Below are 23988 nucleotides of genomic sequence, written 5' to 3'. Positions count from 1 at the left end.
GGAGATATTCAAATTGGTTATGATCCGATTATATACTACAAGGGAGAAAACGAAAGTGTTCAAGCGTTTTATACTCAAAAACATTACCGTGAGCGGTCAAAAATTGACTTTTTATCCGTTAGGAATCTCAGAAAACTTCATTCATGAAAGTCGTAGAGTTCGTCAATACGAATTCGTGGACATGTGGCACGCCTTAATCGGAGTTCGTATAAAGAAGTTACGAATCAAAAAATATTTGGACATTTTTGGAAAATAGTATAAATATGGGAGTTAAAGAGAAAAATAGGAGAACAAAAATCAGAAATTCGGATCGGTACTGTTTACAGTAATTGTTCACCCGAAAATCTAGAAATTTCCTCCCGAGCAGCCCGACTTTGGGTTCTGTGAACAATGTTATATAAATAGTAAACACACGATTAGGGTTATGTGAACAGTGTTCTGTAACTAGTAAAACATTGTTTGTGTTTTATAAACAACATTTAGCTATAATGAAATCGTCACTTGATATTTGACGTATCGTTTTCTAAGCATTTTATCATGCTATTAGGTGACAGACGAAACGAGTGAGGGAATCGCTTTCGGTATCATGGAAGTTGCACGCATGAAATCAGGTGAGTAAATCTCACAATAATCATCATGATTGAAGTAGTGTAAATATTTATTGTTAACATAGTCATTGCATCACTAGCTTATAAAAAAGTGTTTTAAAAATATGTTTTGGTTTAAATTACGTGAACTTGATCGTCTACGGTTCATGAGTAATAAATGATTTTAAAAAGGTTTTAGTGAATGGTGAATGTGAGTAAATCTCACTATGACAAGTATACCATTGGTGTTGACTTATATTTTTGAATTATTAAAAATAGTGAACTGTAACATTTATATAATATAGTGGGCTGTGTATGTGTACAAAAATGGTAAATACACATATATATGGGTTGATATATTATATAATGTTGGGAAAATTACTTAATAGTACTAGACCACACTTGAATTAACTAAAAACTTATTTTTCATATTTTTTATACAAATTAGGACATAAGTTTATGCCCAAAGAATAAGTAAAACAAAACTGATTAATTAATTAATGTAAAAATATCTAAAATATCTTTATTTTCGTGAAAATTACCAAATGTCACTCATAGATCTAACAAATTTTTCTCTCCTCATTTTTTAGTTTTTTTTCTGGCAAATTTAAATTTTCCGGCCAAACCACTGTCAATTTGGAGGTGAGCCAATATATAAAATTGTTCCTTATGTCATGGGCTTTCATTTAAATACCATATTGCATATGTTTTGAGAAATTTTGAATTTTGCTCACCAAAAACCACAGTAGCAGTTAGTTTCTTAGTCGACAGTAACATGTACCTTTCAAGTTGACAATAGCAGGTACCTTCTAAGTCAACAGTAGCAGGTATCTTCCAAGTCGACAGTAGCAGTTAGATTCATAGTCGATAGTAGCATGTACATTCCAAGTCGACAGTAGCATGTGTCTTCCAAGTCAACAGTAGCAGCTAGTTTTTAACTTGACAGTAACTGTTAATTTTTATAATCAACAATATCAGATAACATCTCTATTGATAGTAGCAAACACTATGAGTCAAAAAGGGGTAAAAAATAAAATATTTTATGACATGTGGCAACTTGCCATCGTTTGGTTCTTATTTGTAAATTTTGGTTCTTATTTACTTTAACAAATTAAGTAGTGAGTTATTTGTAAACTAAATTGTTGTATGGTACTTTTGAGTAGTTTACTATATAATGTTTCGGTTTTATTTCAAATGTGATATTATAATGTTGTGACTATATTCATATTGTTGTGCAAGAGTCACTTAGTTGTAGTACAATAACATAGGGGTGGGCACGGGACGGGATGGGACGGGACAGGGCTCATCCCACGTCTCGTCTCACTCTTTTGAATCGGGACGAGACGAGGGTTTTTAAGAATACATCACACTCGGGATTAATTCCGGTTGAGACTGGACGGGATCGGGACGGGACGGGACAAATCCCACCTTCCTATGAAGTTAAATAAAAACCTATATTTTTACTTTTTCATTAACAAAGTAACATTCAATAATGAAATTTTAACAATAAAAATGCATATTATGTTCAAAATATTATAATTTACCATTACTATTTGAGTTGATATAATTTTGGAGTTATTAAGAACATAAATTAGTTTCATTTTGATACAAATATATAAGAATTTTTAAGTTTTCATTAAAAGTGGGACGGGACGGGACGGGACAAAGCGGGATAGAAATTATTCGTCCCACGTCCTGTCCCACTATTATGAAACGGGACGGGATCGGGACGGGACAAACATTTTTAGACCTCTGTCCCGTCCCGTCCCTATGAATTTCGGGACGGGATCGGGATTTCCGTTTTTATGCCCACCCCTATAATAACATGTGTGGATTGTTATTGTACGTGGTTTTAACATTGAGTCTTGTTAAAAAATTTTGGTCTTCGGACGTTGTTGGCAATAATCAGAACCGAGTCATGGCCGGGTGTTGTTTACGATTCAGTTAGAGTTCTACTTTATATGCCGGTGTACTGCATGAGGGGTAACAGATGGGTTGCCTGGGTCTCATGAGTACTCTTTTAAATGATTTTGGTTAACTAGATGGGTTGCCCAGTATTTGTCGGTGTACTGCATGATGGGTAACAGATGGGTTGTCTGGGTCTCATGAGTACCCATGTTTTGAGTGATATTGAGTAACAGATGGGTTGCCCAGTGTCTGTCAGGATACTGCATGAGGGGTAACAGATGGGTATCTGAGTCTCATCAGTACCCATGTTTTAAATGATTTTGGGTAACCGGATGGGTTGCTCAGTGTCTCATGATTACACATTTTAAAATGATATTGGGTAACAGATGGGTTGCTCAGTGTTACATGAGTACAATTGTCTTTAAATGTTATTTGTCATATTTCCTTTATATGCGATGTATGTTATACTGTTGGTTTACTCATACGGGCTGAAAAGCTTACCGGGTTTGTGTTTACAATCTCGGTGCACCAATTCGATGGTGTAGAGGTCAGTTCTACAGGTGGGGATTAGCAGATTCAAAGAGCGCTGAAGATTTCTTTCTTCTGTTTGTGGTGAGGATTGAGTGAATTTTACATTTCCATTGTAATAACCTAAATTTTTCGAAACTAAATGTCGAGTATTTTCAAAGTGCTAAATTTATGAAATTAATTCAAGACGACAATTGGTGGTTCGCCATATTTCGAAACGAAAACGGAAACGTTTCGGATCGTTTAATTAGAAAACGTAACGTTACCGCAACGTATAGATCGACTTTTATTCCGTCGCTCGGTTGCGAAAACTTCCTTCACGGAAGTGTAGAGCTCATCGATACGAGTTCGTGGACACGTCACGCGTTCGAATCAGACGTCGGACGCGAAAGTTATTAATGACGGAAGTTAGTTTCCGATTTGGAAAAAGGGTATAAAAGGAAAATTTGTGGGATTAGGGTTTCCATTTTCGGAAACCCTTCACCCCGCCTCCCTTTCCCCACTTTCTCTCTCTTCTCTCTCGTTCTCTCCCCCGATCGCCCTCCCTCTCTCCGAAAGATCCACACCGGCGATCTACACCTCCGACCGGACGTGTCACACACCGCCAGGCTCAAGACCACCGCACGGCCCACCTCAGCTACCCTGGAGCTCGTCGCGCCATGCCTCGCCGCCATGAAGACACCCGAGGCTCGCGTGGTCACCTCGGCCGTTCGAGCAGCCCCTCCGCCGACATAAGCACTCGGCTCTCACCCCTCTCTACCCTCCGACACCACATGTGAGCGATTGCGACGCTACTCGAGCTGTGACAAGCCCTCCTCGAAGGATCGAGCACCGCCGACAATCCATCCCGCTCCGACGAGGTTCCAACGGTTCCACTGTATGATCTAGGTAAGATTTGAGGTGATTGATGTTAGTATGTGATGGTGTAATGATTTTGTTTGAATTTGGGTTGGAATCGTGGAGATCGGAGGAGGATTTGATGAGGGGAGATACCGCCGCTTAGGGCGGCGCGTGTAGGGGCATGGAGTGCCCTAGAGGCGGCGTGAGGCTGTGGGAAGGGCGGAGGAAGGAAGGGGAGAGATTTGGAGAGGCGATGGCGTCATACGCGCCTTGGTTGGTGTCGGCGCGTGGGCCCCACGCGCTGCCACAAAGAGTGGCGCATCAGCGCCACGCGCGGTCGCCGGTGAATGGTGTGTGTACCCCACGCGCCGCCACGTGCGGCGGCGCGTGAACAGTAACTCCGACATAGTAAATTGTTAAATTTTATTTTTACGTACGGTGAATGTAAAAGTAATTTACGTACAGTAAAAGTAAATTTTATTTACGTATGGTAAATGTAAATGTAAATTACCTTCAGTAAATGTAAAAAGTATTTTAGAAGGGTAATTCAGTAATTATTATTTACTGAGACAGTACGTACATTTGAATAGTATTTTATACGTATAAAAATACGTAACAGTATGTACTCGTACAGAAATACGTATTGGATGTGTATTTGTACAGTAATACATGAATAGTAAATACATGAATAGTACTTAGTGAACAGTAAATTCGTAAAACCGAAAATTGCTGAACAGTAAACGATTATTACTGTTTCGGCATTTAAAGGTTTACGAAACGTTTCTAAATTCTTTTCTTATCTTTTCAAGGTGATCGATAAATCAAGGGAATGAATTATATTCGGAAATTGTGGAATTACGCTCGAGTCAATATGGTGAGTAAATTCTCACATGTTTACGAATCTACCCTTGCGGAGATTCAAGATTTTTGCAAGAGTTTTTAATATTGAATTATGACACGTATACGATATAATGGATTATTTATATATATTGTATAAATGGTAATAAGTACATATATATATATATATATCGTTCGCTATATTATATATTGTTATGAATTCATTGGAATTGGTCATTTCGATGACGAGAATTATATATTGAGCATGTGATTTAATTCTTACAATATGTGGTGTGATTATTGTACATAATATTAACATGGTGTTGGTTAAAAACGTTTTGTCTTCGGACGTGTTTATGAAATATGACATGTATAGGATATAGCGGATTATATATATATTGTATAAATGGTAAATAAGTACAAATATATCTAGTTTGCTATATAATATACTGTTATGATTTTATCGTGATGATGTCATTTTGATGACGAGATTATATATCAAACATGTGGTTTTGATTTACAATATGAGGTGTGATTATTGTACGTGATTTTTAACATGGAGATTGTTAAAATGTTGATTTGTCTTCGGACTTGATTTTTGTACAATATGATGTGAGATTATTGTACGTGTTTGGCAAGTCGGAACCTTGCCTTTGGCCGGGCGAAAGTTACGATACAGTTAGAGCTCTAGTCTGTCTGCCGGAGTACTGCGTGTGAGGTAACGGGTGGTTATCTGCTCATGAGTACTCATATTTTTAGATGTTGGGTAGCGGGTGGTTGCCCAATATCGGCGGTGTACTACGAGAGGGGTAACAGATGTGTACCAGCGTTCTTTAGTACCCGTATTATAAATGCATTTGGGTAACCAAAAGGGTTGCTTAATTTCTCATGAGCGCTTCATTTCATATTTTTTGGGACAACCAGATGGGCCGTCCATTGACTCATGAGTGCATTTATATTTGTTTGATTTGTGGATTTTCGTATATATTGTTATGCGAGTTATATTTTCATTTTACTCATACGAGCTGTAAAGCTAACCGGGTTTGTGTTTACAATCCCGGTGCACCAATCCGATGGTGTAGTGGATAACTCCGCAGGTGTGGATTAGCGGGAATTGACGGACCGCTCAGAGGACTTGAAGTTATTTATCTACAACTTGTGTGAGGATTTGGTGTGACTATCTTGTGAGGTTGTTGTGAGGATTATACATTTCCATTTGTTATAATGTTGAATTATAATTTGGTTTGTAATAATCGGTTTGACTGAGTTTTATTTTGAACTCAGAGATGATCCGCTGTGGCATTTTAAATGATTTCGATTACATTGAGATTGTTTGGTGTTTAACGACTTTGAAATTTAGAGTTTTTATACTCGAAATTTTAGGGTCGTTACATCCATTGATTATAATACTGAGGTATGAACTGGTTATGTATTATTCAAGTCGACTGAGTCGTGCTGTGGACTCAGTTTCGATACACTGTTATTATAAGATTATTTCAATATATTTGAGATTGTTTTAGAGTTTTCATGGTTTCGAATTCGAATTTTTATCATTCGAAATTTTGGGATTGTGACACTTATTGAAGCCAAAAAACACACGGTACAACTTTGGGGTGACTTCATGAGATTTTTCCATTGTAAGCACAAAAGAAGTAGAAATAGTATATAGAGAAGGGAAAATCAAGGTAGCAGACAACCAAATTACTGTAGTACCCATGATTATAAAGATTTTTCCTTGTTATACCAGGATAAAAGCATGTTCTTGAAAACTTTTATATATTCACCCAATAGAAGAAGAAAAATGTAAGTTGGCAATCAATAGATGTCACGACCCTGAAATTTCAAGTGATAAACTCGACAATCGAAGTCATGAAAAATTCTAAAATAATCTCAAAATGTTGAAATCATTTTATAGTCACAATGTATCGTAACTGAGTTCATAGTACGTCTCAGTCGATTTGATTATTACAAAACCAGTTTATAATTCAAGCATTATCACAAATGGAAATGTAAAATCCTCAGAATCCTCACCACAAATAGAAATTATAAACTTCGAAATCTTCATAGTAGCCATCCAATTCTGCTAATCCACACCTGCAGAACTATCTCCTACACTATCGAATAGGTGAACCGGGATTGTAAACACAAACCCAGTAAGCTTTGCAGCTCGTATGAGTAAATCAACAGTATAACACACACAGTAAACAAAAGAAGATACATATGATATTTAAATATAAATGCACTCATAAGACACATGACGACTCATCTAGATGTCAAATAATATCTGTAAATATGTGTACTCACGAGACATTGGACAATCCATCTGTTTACCCAAATTACATTTATACTACAAGTACTCATGAGACCCAGGTATTCATCTGTTACCCCTCATATAGTACGCCGTCAAATACTAGGCAACCCATCTGTTACCCAATATTACAAAAATATGGGTACTCATGAGACCCAGGTAACCGATCTGTTACCCCTCATGCAGTACACTGACAGACATACTAGAGCTCTAGCTGAATCGTAACTGTTATCCGGCCATGGTTTGGTTCTGATACTGCCAACACGTCCGAAGACAGAAAAATGTTTTAACATGACTCAAGGTTAAAACCACGTACAATACAATCCTCACATGTTATTGTATAATAACCAAACGACTCTTGCAGAAATAAAATAAATATTGGTGCTATAATAAAAGTCATTTGGAACTAAGAATGTGACAATATATAATATAGCAACTCATATATCTGTATCGTATTTACCATTTATACATATACATAACTCACTATATCATATACATGTCATAGGTCGGTCTTTTAAATAAACGTAAATATGAATCACCGCCAAGGGTCAATTCGTCATAGTGAGATTTACTCATCTTATGTTGCTGAGCGTAATTTCCACAGTACCGAAAGCAAATCATTCACTTGTTTTGTCAATCACCTAGTTGTATAATAAAGTGGTTAGAAACGTTACGTAAAACCTCAGATGCTGAATCAGTACACTGTTTACTGGTAAGCAAATGACGGTTTTTACGTAATTACTGTTCGCGTATGTACTGTTCACGTATTACTATACACGAATGTACTGTTTCATTATAATTACTGTTCACGTAAATACTACTCACCGATTTACTATTCAGAAATTTACTTTTACAATTTACTGTACATAAATTACTTTTATACTTACTGTACAAAAATTACTTATATATTTTTACTGTACATAAATTACTTTTATAAAAAAATTACTATTCGGAATTACAGTTCACACGCCGTCACAGGTGGCGGTGCGTGGGGTTCACGTGCCACCTTTCGGCAGCCGTGGGTGGGGCTCACGCACCACCTCCAATAGCGCGCGTGGCCTGCCTACAACCACCCAAAACCTACTCCTATCCTCTCCTCCTTCCTTCCATGGCCTAATGCCGCCTCTTGCACCACTCCACTCGCCCTCACGCGCCGCCCTAGGCGGTGGCACGAGCTCTCCCTCCTCCTCCTCTAAAACTCTAGAAATCACCAAACAATCTACACACAACATGTACATTGAACAATTTAAAACATTTCCTGTAATAACCCGATTTTTTGAAATGATTTTCGGATTTCTTTTAAATTTATAAAATATGTGAAATTCATTAAACGTGTTTTTGTCGCCTTGCGACGTCGGAAATCGAAAATGTAAACGTTATCGGAACGATTATTTAGAAAAAACGTTACGTTTCTACGACGTGAATATCGACTTTTACCCCATCGATCGTTTGCGAAAACTCTCTTCACGAAAGTTGTAGAACTCGTCGATACGAGTTCGTGGACATGTCACGTGTTCGAATCGGAAGTTGGACGTGAAAGTTATTAACGTCGGAAGTTAGTTTCTGATTTTAGAAACGAGTATATAAATAAGTTGTTTCAGTTTAGGGTTTCCAAAATTAGAAACCCCTCACTCTCTCTCTCTCTCTTTCTCTTCACCACGCGCGCCTCCTTCTCTCTCATTTTCTCTCTCCCTCCCCGATCTCACTCCCTCGCCGACGATCTCCATCACCGGTCGTCCGTGAACCACACCGCCGGCACAGCGAGCATCGCGTGGCCCTCTGCAGTCGAACCCGAGGTCGACGCACCGTCTCTCGCCGTCGTGGAGCCTCGCCGCACTTCACCGAGCCCAGATCGACTGGTCCAAGCACTCCGGCGACTCTCCGGTGCTCCCACGACGTGAATGAGGTAAGGGTTGTGCAATTGAATGGGTTGTGATGTTGTTGGATTGATTTTGGAAGTTTTTGTGGAGAATCGGAGGAGATCGAAGTTGTAGGAGATGCCGCCGCCTTAGGCGGCACGTGTGGCAGTATGGATGAGGCTAGGGGCGGCGTGAGGCCGAGGGAAGAAAGAGGAGGAGCAGAGGAAGGTTTTGGTGGCGGCGGTGAGTGGCGCGTGAGCGCAACGCGCAGTCGCCGGCGAGTGGCGCGTGTACCCCACGCGGCGGCGCGCGAACAGTGTTTTGAAAGAGAAATTTTGTAAAATTTATTTTTACGACGGTGATTGTAAAAGATGATTTACGTACTGTAAATATAAATTTATTTTACGCACGGTAAATATAAATGTAAATTACATTCAGTAAATGTAAAAAGTAAATTCAGAAGAGGAATTCAGTAATTATTATATACTGAGACAGTAATTACATTTGAATAATATTCATACATACAGGGATACGTAATGGATATGTATTTGTACAGTAATACATGAATAGTGAATATGTGAATAGTACTCCGAGAACAGTAAGTTCGTAAAACCAGAAATTGCTCAACAGTAACAGATTATTACTGCTTCAGCATTTAAGGTTTACGTAACGATTCTAAATTATTTTCTTATCTTTTCAAGGTGATCGCTAAATTAAGAAAATGATATACTTTTGGAATTATGGAATTACGCTCGAGTTGGTAAGGTGAGTAAAATCTCACATATTTAGGAATCTACCCTTGTAGAGATTCAAGATTTTTACAGAGTTTTAAAGATTGAAATACGACATGTATATGATATAGTGGAATATATATATATTTGTAAAAATGGTAAATAGGTACATATATATATATAGTTTGCTATATTATATACTGTTATGATTTCATTGTGAATATGTCATTTTGATGACGAGATTTATATATTGAGCATGTGATTTGATTTGTACAATATGACATGATGATTATTGTACGTAGTTATAACATGGAGATTGTTAAAATGTTGAATTGTCTTCGAACGTGTTTTGTCTTCGGACGTGACGGACGCGTTTTGTCTTCGGACGTGAATTGTCTTCGGACGTGAGTTTTGTCTACGGACGTGTTTATGTCTTCTGACGTGTTTTGTCTTCGGACGGTCTTCAGACGTGTTTTGTCTTCGGACGGTCTTCGGACGTGTTTTGTCTTCGGACGGTCTTCGGACGTGCTTTGTCTTCGGACGGTCTTCGAACGTGTTGGCATGTCGGAACCTAGCTTTTGGCTGGGCGAAAGTTACGATACAGTTAGAGCTCTAGTCTGTCTGCCGGAGTACTGCATGTGAGGTAACAGATGGGTTATCGGCTCATGAGTACTCATATTTTTGGATGTTGGGTAACGGGAGGTTGCCCAATGTCGGCGGTGTACTACGTGAGGGGTAACGGAGGTGTACCAGCGTTCATTAGTACCCATATTATAAATGCATTTGGGTAAACATAGGGGTTGCCCAATTCCTCATGAGCACTTTCATTTTCATATTTTGGACAACCAGATGGGCCGTCCATTAACTCATGAGTGCATTTATATTTGATGTTTTTCTGGATTTCCGTATATATTGATATGCGAGTTTTATTTTTTTTTACTCATATGAGCTGTAAAGCTTACCGGGTTTGTGTTTACAATCCCGGTGCACCAATTCGATAGTGTAGTGGATAATTCCGTAGGTGTGGATTAGCGGGAATTGACGGACCGCTCATAGGACCTGAAGTTATTTATTTCCAGCTTGTGCGATGATTTGTGTGGATTTCCTTGAGAGGATTTTGTGAGGATTATACATTTCTATTTATTATAATGTCGAATTATAAATTGTGGTTTGTAATAATCGGTTTGACTGAGTTGTATTTAGTACTCAGAGATGATCCGCTTTAACATTTAAATGACTTCGATTCATTGAGATTGTTTAGAATTTTTCATGACTTCGAAAATTGAGTTTCATGCTCGAAATTTCGGGGTTGTGACAGTTCCGTACCTATATTGAACTCTAGAACCGCCGGGAAGTCGTCCGATAAGCTTGAGATGCCGACGGCGGTCGAATTCGCAAAGGATGAGGAGGCGGCGTGATTTGAACTCCCAATGGCTTGCAGGTCGCACCGGTGGTGAGGATCGGCAAAGATGGGCTAGCACCGTGCTCTGGGGTCGCCAAATTTCTGCAAAATCGTTGAACCGCTGGTCGAGCTTCGATGCGGTGTGAGGTGGAGTGTCGAGTCCAGGGGTTGATGTTGAGGACCTCTCGGTGCCTTTGTGGTCGGTGGTGAGGGCCACGGTGGCTGGTGAGGTGAAATCGTCGAAGGAGATTTTCGAGAGGGGGGGGGTCGGGGTCGAGAAGGAGAGAGAGGGCTGCGGGGAAGAGAGAGAGAAAGAATGGTTTCTATTTTAGGAAACCCTAGTTTCCTAAAAACCCCTTTTATACTTTTTCCAAAATCGTCCGTCGATGATAACTTCCACATACGACGTCCGATTAAGGTCTGTAACGTGTCCATGAAATCGTATCAGCGAGCTCTACAACTTTTGTGAAGTACGTTTTCGGAAACGAATGACGAAAATAGAAGTCAATTTTTAAGTCACAAACGTAATGTTTTTCCAATTTAAATTTCCGAAAACGGTTCTGTTTCGTTTGACATCATCGAGAAAGTAAAAAATGTGATTGATTCAATTTTCCAAGTTTAATAATTTCCAATGTTTTCAGATGCGAAAGCGAAGGCGAAAGCGATATGGTCAAGCCTCAGAAAGCGAGAGCATCGGCGTGCAAAGGTGATTTAAGGCGATCGCCTTTCCAACAAACATTAATTTAATACAATACATTTTCAAATAATATGAATATCATTCAAAATATATAAATATGTCATTATAACCATAACATTCATCCAAAATAAGGTTCTAATCAAATTATAGAATGAATATATAGAGTCATACTAAATTAAATGCAAGAGCTACACTTCAATGCGTTGAATCTTTTTTTTTCAATCTTCATCGTCATATCCACTCATATGCACATGAATATCATTACAATCATCAATGTTCAATGCATCAATATGTGGATGTTATCCAGTTCTATTACTTACTGTACTGGTATATCCGCTATCTGATCATTTTATTTCACATAGGTATGGATATGTTTCTCCAGAAGATGTACCTCAATTGCTTGAGCAGCATATTGGGAAAGGAGAAATTGTGAACTGGATGTCTGTTAATTACAGTTTCACTTTTGTCTCATAATTTCTAAGCAGCTATGGAAATGGTTTTCTGATGCTTCAAAATCAGACAAATGATATGCTGACTGTACAATTGGATCTTAGGCATAAAATTCCATACTTTCTCTTTTGACCTTAACTGAAGTGATTAGCTATGTAAATTTTTCTCACACAACTAGACTCGTGAAAAATGGAAGAGAACATAGTCTCTTTTATAGAGTTAATTTAACTTTTCTTGTTTATGTTTGTGATACCTGTTATCAAGTTCTTTGGCACGTACTGACAGACTATATGGCGTGATTTTCAGAGGTCAAATGGGTTTATCAGAAGAACAACAGAAGAAATCTCAAGTTCTAAGGCTCCAGCTTAATAGCGAGACAAATGTGGAGAAAACCGGTGCAGAGCTGACACAAACAAACGAAAGGGGGACGAATACTGGTCCATGCAGATCTCAAAATGAAATTGGGGGATATTGCCAGGAAAATGGAAGTGGAAGCTCTCTTGCTGCCATAACCCATTGTTAATAGATAGGATAAGTAGTCCTGATTTGAATGTGATGGCAACACATGCGACATCTGAAGAGAAAAGGAGCAGCGGCAAACTACATTCCCGTAGGGGCAAAACTACATCCGCTCGGAAGTTTTGTTCTATGCCATCGTGGTCAGAGAGCTGGGAGAGGGAGGATACTTATGCAGCTTTGGCAATTGTTTGTGCTGCTGTGTCGGCGGGTGTTGCTTACTTTGCTGTAAACAGTTGAGATGAAACGAATCCAATCTTGTGTTTAATCATATATAGGTTATAGTTTCAACCCCCCTGGGTCCCCCTCGGCCCAATTCCGGCAGCGCACAGCCTCCTAATGGGTAGCTGCTTGGCCGGAGATTGAAGTCGCTTCGCGTCGCTTTTCCATCGCCTCACTTGGGTTTGAAGCTGCGGGACTTTTCTCTTTCACTACGCCGAAGGCGCGCACCGGCGACGCCTCAGCGTCGCATCTGAAAACACTGATAATTTCTAAGAATTCATATAATTCGAACCCGAAAATTCGGGGTATTACAGTAGACATGATTGTTCTTAAACACATAAAGCAGCAATCTCGAAACAAAAGAATGTAAATGAATATTGGTACGATCAGTACAAGGGTGATGATTCAATTATGTAATAACAGAATGAGAGGCATCAAAACCAAATTGACTAATTGTTTAGTAATCGTCGTTTTATATCCAGGAAAGTTGCGAATTCTGTAATGGCAATCCAAGCATGTCCTAAGAGTATACACATATTTACCCATCGGAGAAGACACCGGAGAAAAGATGGCCAGAGGAGGGACTGATAGGACTTTTTGACGATTTTTGTTTTTCTGTTAAGGCAGACCGACAGTTCACCAAGGCCCAGGAGACTGGTTTTGCCTAGCACGCCAATGGCTTCGGCGCTAAGTTATGCGGCTATGCCCCGATTTTCTAAACCCTAACCCTAAATCCGAATCTCGAGTTCTTACTGGACAGGTGGACAACACACCCGAACCTCCAATTTGTTACAATGAAAAACAAAAACCTCCATCAGCCCATCTTCATTCTCAAAATCACTTGCTGGAAGTGTCACGTCCCCGAAATTTCGAGCTTAAAAACTCAAATTTCGAAATCATGAAAACGCTAAAACAAATCTCAATAAATCGAAATCGTTTTAATGTCGCAGTGGATCATTACTGAGTTCACTATACAACTCAGACAACCAATTATTACAAACCAAATTTATAATTCAACATTACATAAAATGGAAATGTAATAATCTTCACAACTCTCACACAAATCCACAATAAATCCTCACAAGCTGGAAAGTGAACGACTTCGAGTCCTCAGAGTTGTCATTCGATTCCCACTAATCGACACCTGCGGAATTATCCCCTACACCATCGAATTGGTGCACCGGGATTGTAAACACAAACCTAGTAAGCTTTACAGCTCGTATGAGTAAAATAAAAAATATAACTCGCATATCAATATATACGCAAATCCACAAATCAACAAATATAAATGCACTTATGAGTCAATGGACGACCCATCTGGTTATCCCAAAAATATAAAAATGAAAGTACTCATGAGAAATTGGGCAACCCCTCTGTTTACCCAAATGCATTTATAATACGGGTACTAATGAACGCTGGTACACCTCTGTTACCCTTCACGTAGTACACCGCCGACATTAGGCAACCTCCCGCTACCCAATGTCCAAAAATATGAATACTCATGAGCCGATAACCCATCTGTTACCTCACATGCAGTACTCCGGTAGACAGACTAGAGCTCTAACTGAATCGTAACTTTCGCCCGGCCAAAGGCTAGGTTCCGACATGCCAACACGTCCGAAGACCGTCCGAAGACAAAAATCACGTCCGAAGACAAAACACGTCCAAAGACAGAACGTTTTAACAAATCTCAACGTTAAAATCACGTATAATAATCATCTCATTATTTTGTACAAATTGCATCAACATGCTCAATATATAATTCTCATCACCAACGTGATCAAATTCACAAACGAAATCCTAACAGTATAGAATATAGCAAACCATATATATATGTACCTATTTACCATTTATACAAATATATATATATATTCCACTATATCATATACATGTCATATTTCATTCTTTAATATTTTGCATAATCTTGAATCTCCGCAAGGGTATATTCGTAAATAAGTGAGATTTTACTCACCTTATAATCTCGTGCGTATTTCCACAATTTCCGAAAGTAATTCATTTCCTTGATTTATCGATCACCTTGAAAAGATAATAAAAGAATTTAGAAACGTTTCGTAAACCTTAAATGCCGAAACAGTAATAAAAAGTTACTGTTCAGCAATTTCTGGTTTTACGAAATTACTGTTCACGGATTTACTATTCACGTATTTCTGTACAAATACACATCAATTAAGTATTCGTGTACGTGTACATAATGTTTACGTATTTCTGTACGTATGAATACTATTCAAATGTAATACTGTCTCAGTAAATAATAATTACTGATTTACCATTCCGAAATTACTTTTTACATTTACTGAAAGTAATTTACATTTACATTTATTGTACGTAAAATAAATTTACATTTACCATACGTAAATCACCTTTTTACATTCACCGTCGTAAAATAAATTTTTACAATTTACTGTGTCGAATCACTGTTCACGCGCCGCCGCACGTGGCAGCGCGTGGGGTACACGTTGCAGCGCGTGGGATAAACGCGCCACCTCTGGCAGGCCGCGCGTGGCACTCACGCACCACTCACTGTGGCAGCGCGTGGGGCACACGCGCCGAGGCTAAGGCCGGCGCGTAGCACGCCACCGCCGCCCCCAAAACCTTCCTCTTCCTCCCATCTTCCTTCCCACGGCCTCACACCGCCCCTAGACCGCTCCATGCTCCCACACGCGCCGCCTAAGGCGGTGGTGTTCATCATTTCTCCCCCCCCCCAATCTCACTCCGATCTCCTCCAAAATCATCCAAAACATCCACAATACACACAACAACAATCACAACATCATTTATAGTCGAAACCTCACCTATTTTTGGTATTGGGAGCACCGGAGCTTGTCGGAGAGCTCGGTCCAGTCGTGCGGGTCCGGTGAGGCGCGACGAGCTTCACGGCGGCGAGCTGGCTTGCGTCTTGCTCGGTGGTGCGTCGCGTCGTGCCTGCGAGGTCGCTGGTGCCGGCGGTGAGGAGCACGTCCCTCGGAGGAGGGAGATCGATAGTGAGAGCCGAGAGTGAGAAATGAGAGATCGGGTGAGAGGGAGAGAAAATAGGGATTTCCAAATTTGGAAACCCTGAACTGAATAATTCACCTTTTATACTCGTTTCCAAAATCGGAAACTAATTTCCGACATTAATAACTTTCACATACGATGTCCGATTCTAACGCGTGATGTGTCTTTAAATTCGTATCGACGAGCTCTACAACTTTTGTGAAGGGCGTTTTCGCAACCGAGCGACGGAATAAAAGTCAATATATACGTTGCGGAAACATAATGTTTTTCTAAATTAACGTTCTGAAAACGTTTCCGTTCTTGTTTCGTAAAGTCGCAAACAACCAAATTCATTTTAATTGAATTTCACAACTTTATAGAATTCACATCAAAACCAAATATTGTTCCGAAAAATAGGGTTATTACATGAAGTTTTAAATCTTCAAATTTACAGTCAGTAATCTCTAAATCTATAGTACAGTTAGTAGTTCTCGCAGCGCCAAGCTTGTATTTGGATTTTGGAGACATGACAATCATAGTCTTCAAACTTACATTCAATAATTTTCAAATTTACATTCACTTGCTTAACATACTGTCACTTCTAGCCAGTTTACAAATCACATAGCAGTAACAAACTGTAACGACCTCAAAATTTCGAGCATAAAAACTCAAAATTATAAAGTCGTTAAACACAAATAATCTCAAATAAATCGAAATCAGTAAAGTGTAACAGCGGATCAATTCTGAGTTCTCAATACAACTCAGACAACCAATTATTACAACCCGAATTATAATCCATACACAAAATGGAAATGTAATAATCCTCACAAATCTCACAAATGAAAATACACAAATCCTCACACACGAGTCCATGCTAAAATCTCACCACAAGTAGGATCCGAACGACTTCGAGCCTCTGTAGTAGTCACTCAACCTCCACTAATCAGCACCTGCGGAATTATCCCCTACACCATCGAATTGGTGCACCGGGATTGTAAACACAAACCCGGTAAGCTTATAGCTCGTATGAGTAAAATCAAAAATATAATTCGCATATCAAAATATACGAAAGATCACAAACAACAAATATAAATGCCCTCATGAGTCAATGGTCAGCCCATCTGGTTGACTCAAAGAAATGTGAAACAAATGCTCATGAGAAAATTAAGTAACCTTTCTGGTTACCCAATGCATTTATAATACGGGTACCAAGAACGCTGGTACACATCCGTTACCCCTCTCGTAATACACCGTTGATATTGGATAGCCACCCGCTACCCAACATCCAAAATAACTGAGTACCCATGAGCAGATAACCACCCGTTACCTCACATGCAGTACTAAGGCAGACAGACTAGAGCTCTAACTGTATCGTAACTTTCGCCCGGCCAAAGGCTAGGTTCCGACTTGCCAAACACGTACAATAATCTCACATCATATTGTACCAAATCACGTCCGAAGACAAATCAACATTTTAACAATCTCAATGTTAAAATCACGTACAATAATCACTCATCATATTGTACGTTTTAAAACTTTCACGATATCACCACAATAAAAATCATAACAGTATATTATATAGCAAACTATATATATTCGTATTTATTTACCATTTATACAACATATACATAGTCCACTATATCCTATACATGTCATATTTCATAAACACCTGAAGAATTACGTACAATATTCTCACATCATATTGTACCATTTAAATCACATACTCATGCACAATTTTCCGTCACCGAAATGACTATTGTTGATGAATTAATAACAGTACGTAATTTAATGAACTATATATATATATGTACTTATTACCATTATACTGTATATATGTAGTCCACTAAATTATATACATGTTGTAATTCATTTGATAAACACACTTGCAAAAATGTTGAATCACCACGAGGGTAGATTCGTAATTCAGTGAGATTTTACTCACCTTATTGACTTGAGCGTAATCCCACAATTTCCCGAAGATAATTCATTTCCTTGATTTAACGATCACCTTGAAAAGATAAGAAAAGAATTTAGAATCGTTTCGTAAACCTTTAAATGCCGAAACAGTAATAATCGGTTACTGTTCAGCAATTTTCGGTTTTACGAAGTTACTGTTCAGTGGTACTATTCACTGTTACTATTCCCGTATACTGTACAAATATGCAATTAATACGTATTTCTGTACGTATAAATATTATATACGTATTTCTGTACGTATAAATACTATATATATATTTCTGTACGTATAAATATTATATACGTATTTCTGTACGTATAAATATTACTACGTATTTTTGTACGTATAAATATTAATACGTATTTCTGTACGTATAAATATTATATACGTATTTTTATACGTATAAATATTATATACGTATTTCTGTACGTATAAATATTAATACGTATTTCTGTACGTATAAATATTAATACGTATTTCTGTACGTATAAATATTATATACGTATTTCTGTACGTATAAATATTATATACGTATTTCTGTACGTATAAATATTATATACGTATTTCTGTACGTATAAATATTAATGCGTATTTATGTACGTATAAATATTAATACGTATTTCTGTACGTATACGTACGATTTAAATGTAAATACAAATTCAGTAAATAAAATTTACTAAATTACCCTTTTACAAAATTACTTTTTACATTTACTGAAAGTAATTTATATTTACATTTACCGAAGGTAAAAATTAATTACATTTACCGTAGTAAATAAAAATTACATTTACATTTACCGTACACAGTAAATTACTAAAATACCCTTCTGTCAAAACTGTTCCCACCGCCGCACGTGGCAGCGCGTGTGGCACACGCGCCACCTCCGCCGGGCTGCGCGTGGGGCCCACGCGCCGAGGCTAACCACGGCGCGTATCACGCCACCGCCGCCTCCAAAACCACCCTCTTCCTTCCCTCTCCCTCCCCACGGTTTCCCCGCCGTCCCTACCTCCCGCACGCACCCATACGCGCCACCTCTGGCGGCAGCATCTCCCCCCCAAAACCCTCCCCCTCCGATCTCTTCCAAAACTCCCTCAATCAAACCAAAACCAACTCAATTTCATACAACAAGCATCCAAACATCAAATTCGATGAAAACCTCACCTATTTCGGCCTTGAGAGCGTCGGAGTTCGTCGGAGTGTTTGGACCGACTGGGTTCGATGCTTGCGAGTCGCTCGAGACTTCACGTCGGCACTGGAGAGCGTGGCTGGCTTGGAGGGGGGCCGCGTCGAGGTCGCGAGGCTGCTGGCGTCGGCGGTGAGGGACACGTCGGCCGGAGTTCGCCGGATTGGATCAACGAATTTTCTGAAGGAAGGGAAGAAGTTTCGGGGTGAGAGAGAGAGAGAGAGAGAGAGAGAGCGGCGGAAATGAAAGGGTTTCCTGTTATGGAAACCCTAATAAAAAAAATTCCTTTTTATACTAGTTTCCAAATCGGAAACTAACTTCCGACGAGAATAACTTTTACGTACGATGTCCGTTTCGAACGCGTCACATACTCACGAACTCGTATCGACGAGCTCTACAACTTTCGTGAAGGAAGTTTTCGCGACCGATCGACTAAATAAAAGTCGATAAATTCGTACGGAAACGTAACGTTTTCTTAATAAACGTTCTCGGAACGTTTCCGTTTCCGTTTCGTAACGTTAGCAAACAATCAATTTCCTTTTAATTGAATTTCATAACTTTATAGAATTCAATTCAATTTTCAAATAACGTTTCAAAATCTAGGGTTATTACACAAACAAAAGAAAACATGGAATTTACCTTCCCCTGATGCTCTCTTTTAGCCAGAGGATATCAGCCATATGGGTACGTAAAATGACAACAAAATTGGGTACGTCGGATTGCACGCGAACCCATTATAGGAATTTGTCAACTTTCCAAGAATTCCAAGAATCTGAAGATTGTGATTATATATCACCTCCTCTATTTACAGGCCAGCCAGATATTAGCAAGCAAAGATATACGTATTTTGGAAAGGTCGACCAAATCTAAATTCTTAATCACAGCTAAATCATACCTTGCATGCTTGACTTTGAAGGCTAGCTGATGAATATTTTAAGTTCAGGACCACGAAGTGGACGACCCAGCACACCATGCATATTATAATTTTAATGGAGGGGATGTCATTTCTATAAGTCATCACTTGGCTCACTTCCATGTTTTATAAAGCCAAGCTTCGTAGCAGTTGCCTTGCATTCCCACTTGCTCTGGCTGGAGTCGCTGCTATGGCTTTCGTAATTCAAAGTACGCGCACTAGGCAACTCTGTTCACTGGTGGCCGGAATAATGATCGTATTATGGGCAGTACCAACAACAGCAACAGCAGCACCAGAAGCACCGCCTGCCCTTACAGGGTGCACCGAAATGTGTGGTGAAATCCCAATTCCATTTCCATTTGGGATAAGCGATGGATGTTTCTTTAAATCAGAGTTCCGCATCACTTGTGACGAATCCACCACACCCCCATCAGCAAACCTCACAAATACTACTATTTCCATCACCAACTTCTTCGTTAATGAGGGTCAGTTGCGAATAATGCAGGCTGTGGCCCAAGATTGTTATGACGACAAGGGTGCATCCAAAAGCAACAAACCAAGTACCCTGGAGTTACCTGTTCAATATACAATCTCCGACAGAAACGAGTTCTATGCTGTTGGCTGTAACAGTATAGCACGGTATCAAGGTTTTAGAATCTTGGGGCCAGACAAGGAAGAAAGCTCTCAAAACACTGTGACAGTGTGTGAAACTACTCTCGGAAAAGAACCTCCGTCGCGTTGCACATTGTTTGGGTGTGCCCGGAATTCCATCCCCGACGGACTACACAATATTACAGTGACACTGAAGGCACTGGGTTCACTGGGTTCCCAACGAAGAGAGAACGATAGCTGGAACATTGAGTACCCCTGCAGCTACGCCTTCATTGCGGAACAAAACAATTTCAAATTCTCTGCAGATAGAAGTTTCCAACAACTGGAAACCACAAGGCAGATGCTTCCGGTGATTGTTAATTGGATGATTGAATTTTGGGTGCCTCATAATCCTTCTAATTCTTCGACTGACGAGCAGCCAAACCCCCCAGACATATGTGGAATGGCTCAAGCAGAGCAGAATTATCCGTGCAAAGGAAATAGCAGGTGTGTCGCACAGCAAAGAGAATTTTTGCATTACAAACCTGTCAATGTGTCTGTAGGTTACTTGTGCCAGTGCTTGGCTGGCTACGAAGGGAACCCCTACCTCGGTTGCAAAGGTGATGAATTTGCTTCTTAGAACTATATACAAGCAGTGTGTTGATTAAATGTGTGATTTTTTTTTTTAATATAAATGTGTGATTTATGTTTGTCATATGTGTTGTAGAGTTTGCATACGGTGTACATTTTGCTTGGATATGTTGATCCTGCCAGAATGGGGTTTTAACCAGATTTTTTGGTATGTGCATGGTGACTATGCTTTCCTTTCAGATATTAACGAGTGCGAGGTTTCAAGCACAGCACTATGCCCCAATGGAACGTGCGTAAATAATCTAGGAAGTTACTCCTGTGAGTGTCATGAAGGATACAGAAGATACTTCAACCTTAGCCAACAGTATTGCATTCGAGAGAGCACTAGCAAAGCACCTCTCGTTCTTATTTATATAGGTACGTATGTACATGCATATATTACTATACACTGCTACCCTGAATCTACCTCTTTGGTTACTATTCCGATCTGTTTCTAATTTTAACCCTAGTAATAAGCACACCATCTGTTTCCATGGAAATTTCACAATTTTATTTTTCTTGAATTATTCAGTTGCCGCCGGCATTCCAGGAACCTTGTTTCTAGTTATCGCTACATGGTGGTTTTACAAAGCCATAAAGAAGAGGAAAACCAATAAGCGCAAGCAGAAACTCTATAAACAAAATGGCGGTTTATTATTGGAACAACAATTATCTTCTGGTGAGGTTAATGTAGAAAAAATTAAGTTGTTCAGCTCAAAAGAGCTAGAGAAAGCCACAGATCATTTCAATGCAAACCGAGTTCTTGGAGAGGGAGGCCAAGGAACTGTTTACAAAGGAATGTTAACAGACGGAAGAATCGTTGCCGTAAAGAAGTCCAAGGTCGTTACTGGAAGCGAGATTGGAGACTTCATTAATGAAATTGTGATTCTTTCACAGATTAACCACAGACATGTTGTCCAACTATTGGGTTGTTGTCTAGAGACTGAAATTCCTCTCTTGGTCTATGAATACCTACCAAATGGAACACTTTCTCACTATATTCATCACCAAGATCAAGAGTTTCCTCTTACATGGGAAACACGCTTACGAATTTCCGTTGAAGTTGCAGGAGCTCTATCCTACTTGCACTCATCAGCTTCTTGTCCTATTTACCATCGAGACATAAAGGCTGCGAACATTCTCCTAGATGACAAGGATAGAGCAAAAGTTGCAGACTTTGGGACTTCAAGATCCGTTTCCATTGACCATACACACCTTACCACACTAGTACATGGAACATTTGGATATTTGGATCCAGAGTACTTCCAGTCTAGCCAATTTACAGACAAGAGTGATGTGTATAGTTTTGGTGTAGTACTTGCTGAGCTCTTGACCGGACAAAAACCAGTTTCTACAACGAGCTCGCAGGAAGGCAGAAGCCTAGCAGCTCATTTCCTTCATTCCATGGAGCAGAATGTTCTGTTTCATATTCTCGATGATCAAGTTATCAACGATGGTGAGAAAGAGGTGATTTTAGCAGTTGCAAACCTTGCACGGAAATGCTTAAGCATGAAAGGAAAGAAACGTCCTACTATGAAAGAAGTAGCAGTGGAATTGGAACGAATCCAATTATCAACTAAAGATTTGGATCATGTTCAACAAAATATGGCAGATAATGGAGAAGTTCCAACTCATGAACTAACAACCGTGGCTAGTTGGGATGTAGTTTCTACATCAGCCTATCATTTTACGGATGGTAATACAGATTCATGGGATGTACAACCGCTACTGACTACTGTTTAACACACAGTAGTGAACAAATGTCTGTTGTAATATTCTATTATCTAGGTAAGGCATTGTACCCATCTTATTATATATATATATATATATACATGAAACTTTGTATAGATGATCTTGAATAACATACATAAATATTGAATCGCTTATAGTGAAAACATTTGACCGAAAAGTGTGTCAAAATTGGAACTTCACTATGTAATTTTAAAGTGAAGCTTCACTCTGGATAGGTACTATATATATATATATATATATATATATATGGGTGTAACGACCCTAAAATTTCGAGCTTCAAAACTCAAAATCTTAAAATCGTTAAACACCAAATAATCTCAAATAAATCGAAATCATTAAAGCGTAACAGCGGATCACATATGAGTTTAAAATATAACTCAGTCAAGCCGATTATTACAAACCCAAATGATAATTCAACATATAACAAATGGAATTGTATAATCCTCACAACCTCACAAATAAAATCACACCAAATCACACACACAATCCACGCTGGAACCTCACCACGACTGGATGCGATCGACTTCGAGTCTTCGGAGTCGTCACTCAATCACCACTACTCAGCACCTGCGGAAGTATCCCCTACACCATTGTAATTGGTGCACCGGGATTGCAACACAAACCCGGTAAGCTTTACAGCTCGTATGAGTAAAATATTAAAATAACTCTCGTCTCATAAAAGACACAACTCCACATCAACACAGCATAATGAAAATCATGCGAAAACGAGCAACCCATCTGGTTACTCTAATACTTTCACAAAATGGTAACTAATGAGCGCTGGTACACATCCGTTACCCCTCACTTAGTATACCGCTGATGTTGGGTAACCACCCGCCACCCAACATCCAAACAAGCTGAGTACCCATGATCAGATAACCACCCGTTACCTCATGCAGTACTATGGCAGACAGACTAGAGCTCTAACTGTATCGTAACTTTCGCCCGGCCAAAGGCTAGGTTCCGACTTGCCTCACATGTACAATAATCTCACATCATATTGTACCACACATCACGTCCGAAGACAAATCACAATATTTCACATTTTCCGTGATAAAATCATGTACAATAATCACTCATCAT

At 39.2% G+C, this 23988-nt stretch overlaps 1 protein-coding gene across 1 annotated transcript; it reads left to right on the top strand.

The window, feature by feature from the left end:
* The first annotated feature begins 20092 nt into the window (after positions 1 to 20092).
* Positions 20093 to 23048, top strand: LOC126786157 (wall-associated receptor kinase-like 1). The gene is made up of 3 exons (XM_050511897.1): positions 20093 to 21143; positions 21355 to 21531; positions 21686 to 23048. Exons 1-3 carry the CDS (start codon positions 20123 to 20125, stop codon positions 22894 to 22896), a joined length of 2409 nt encoding a protein of 802 aa, XP_050367854.1. The 5' UTR covers positions 20093 to 20122; the 3' UTR covers positions 22897 to 23048.
* Positions 23049 to 23988: the final 940 nt, after the last annotated feature.

This window comes from Argentina anserina, chromosome 3, assembly GCF_933775445.1.
Source record: "Argentina anserina chromosome 3, drPotAnse1.1, whole genome shotgun sequence".
Classification (NCBI taxonomy): domain Eukaryota; kingdom Viridiplantae; phylum Streptophyta; class Magnoliopsida; order Rosales; family Rosaceae; genus Argentina; species Argentina anserina.
The sequence above is the reverse complement of the archived record's forward strand: the minus strand, read 5'-3'. Positions and strand labels throughout refer to the sequence as shown.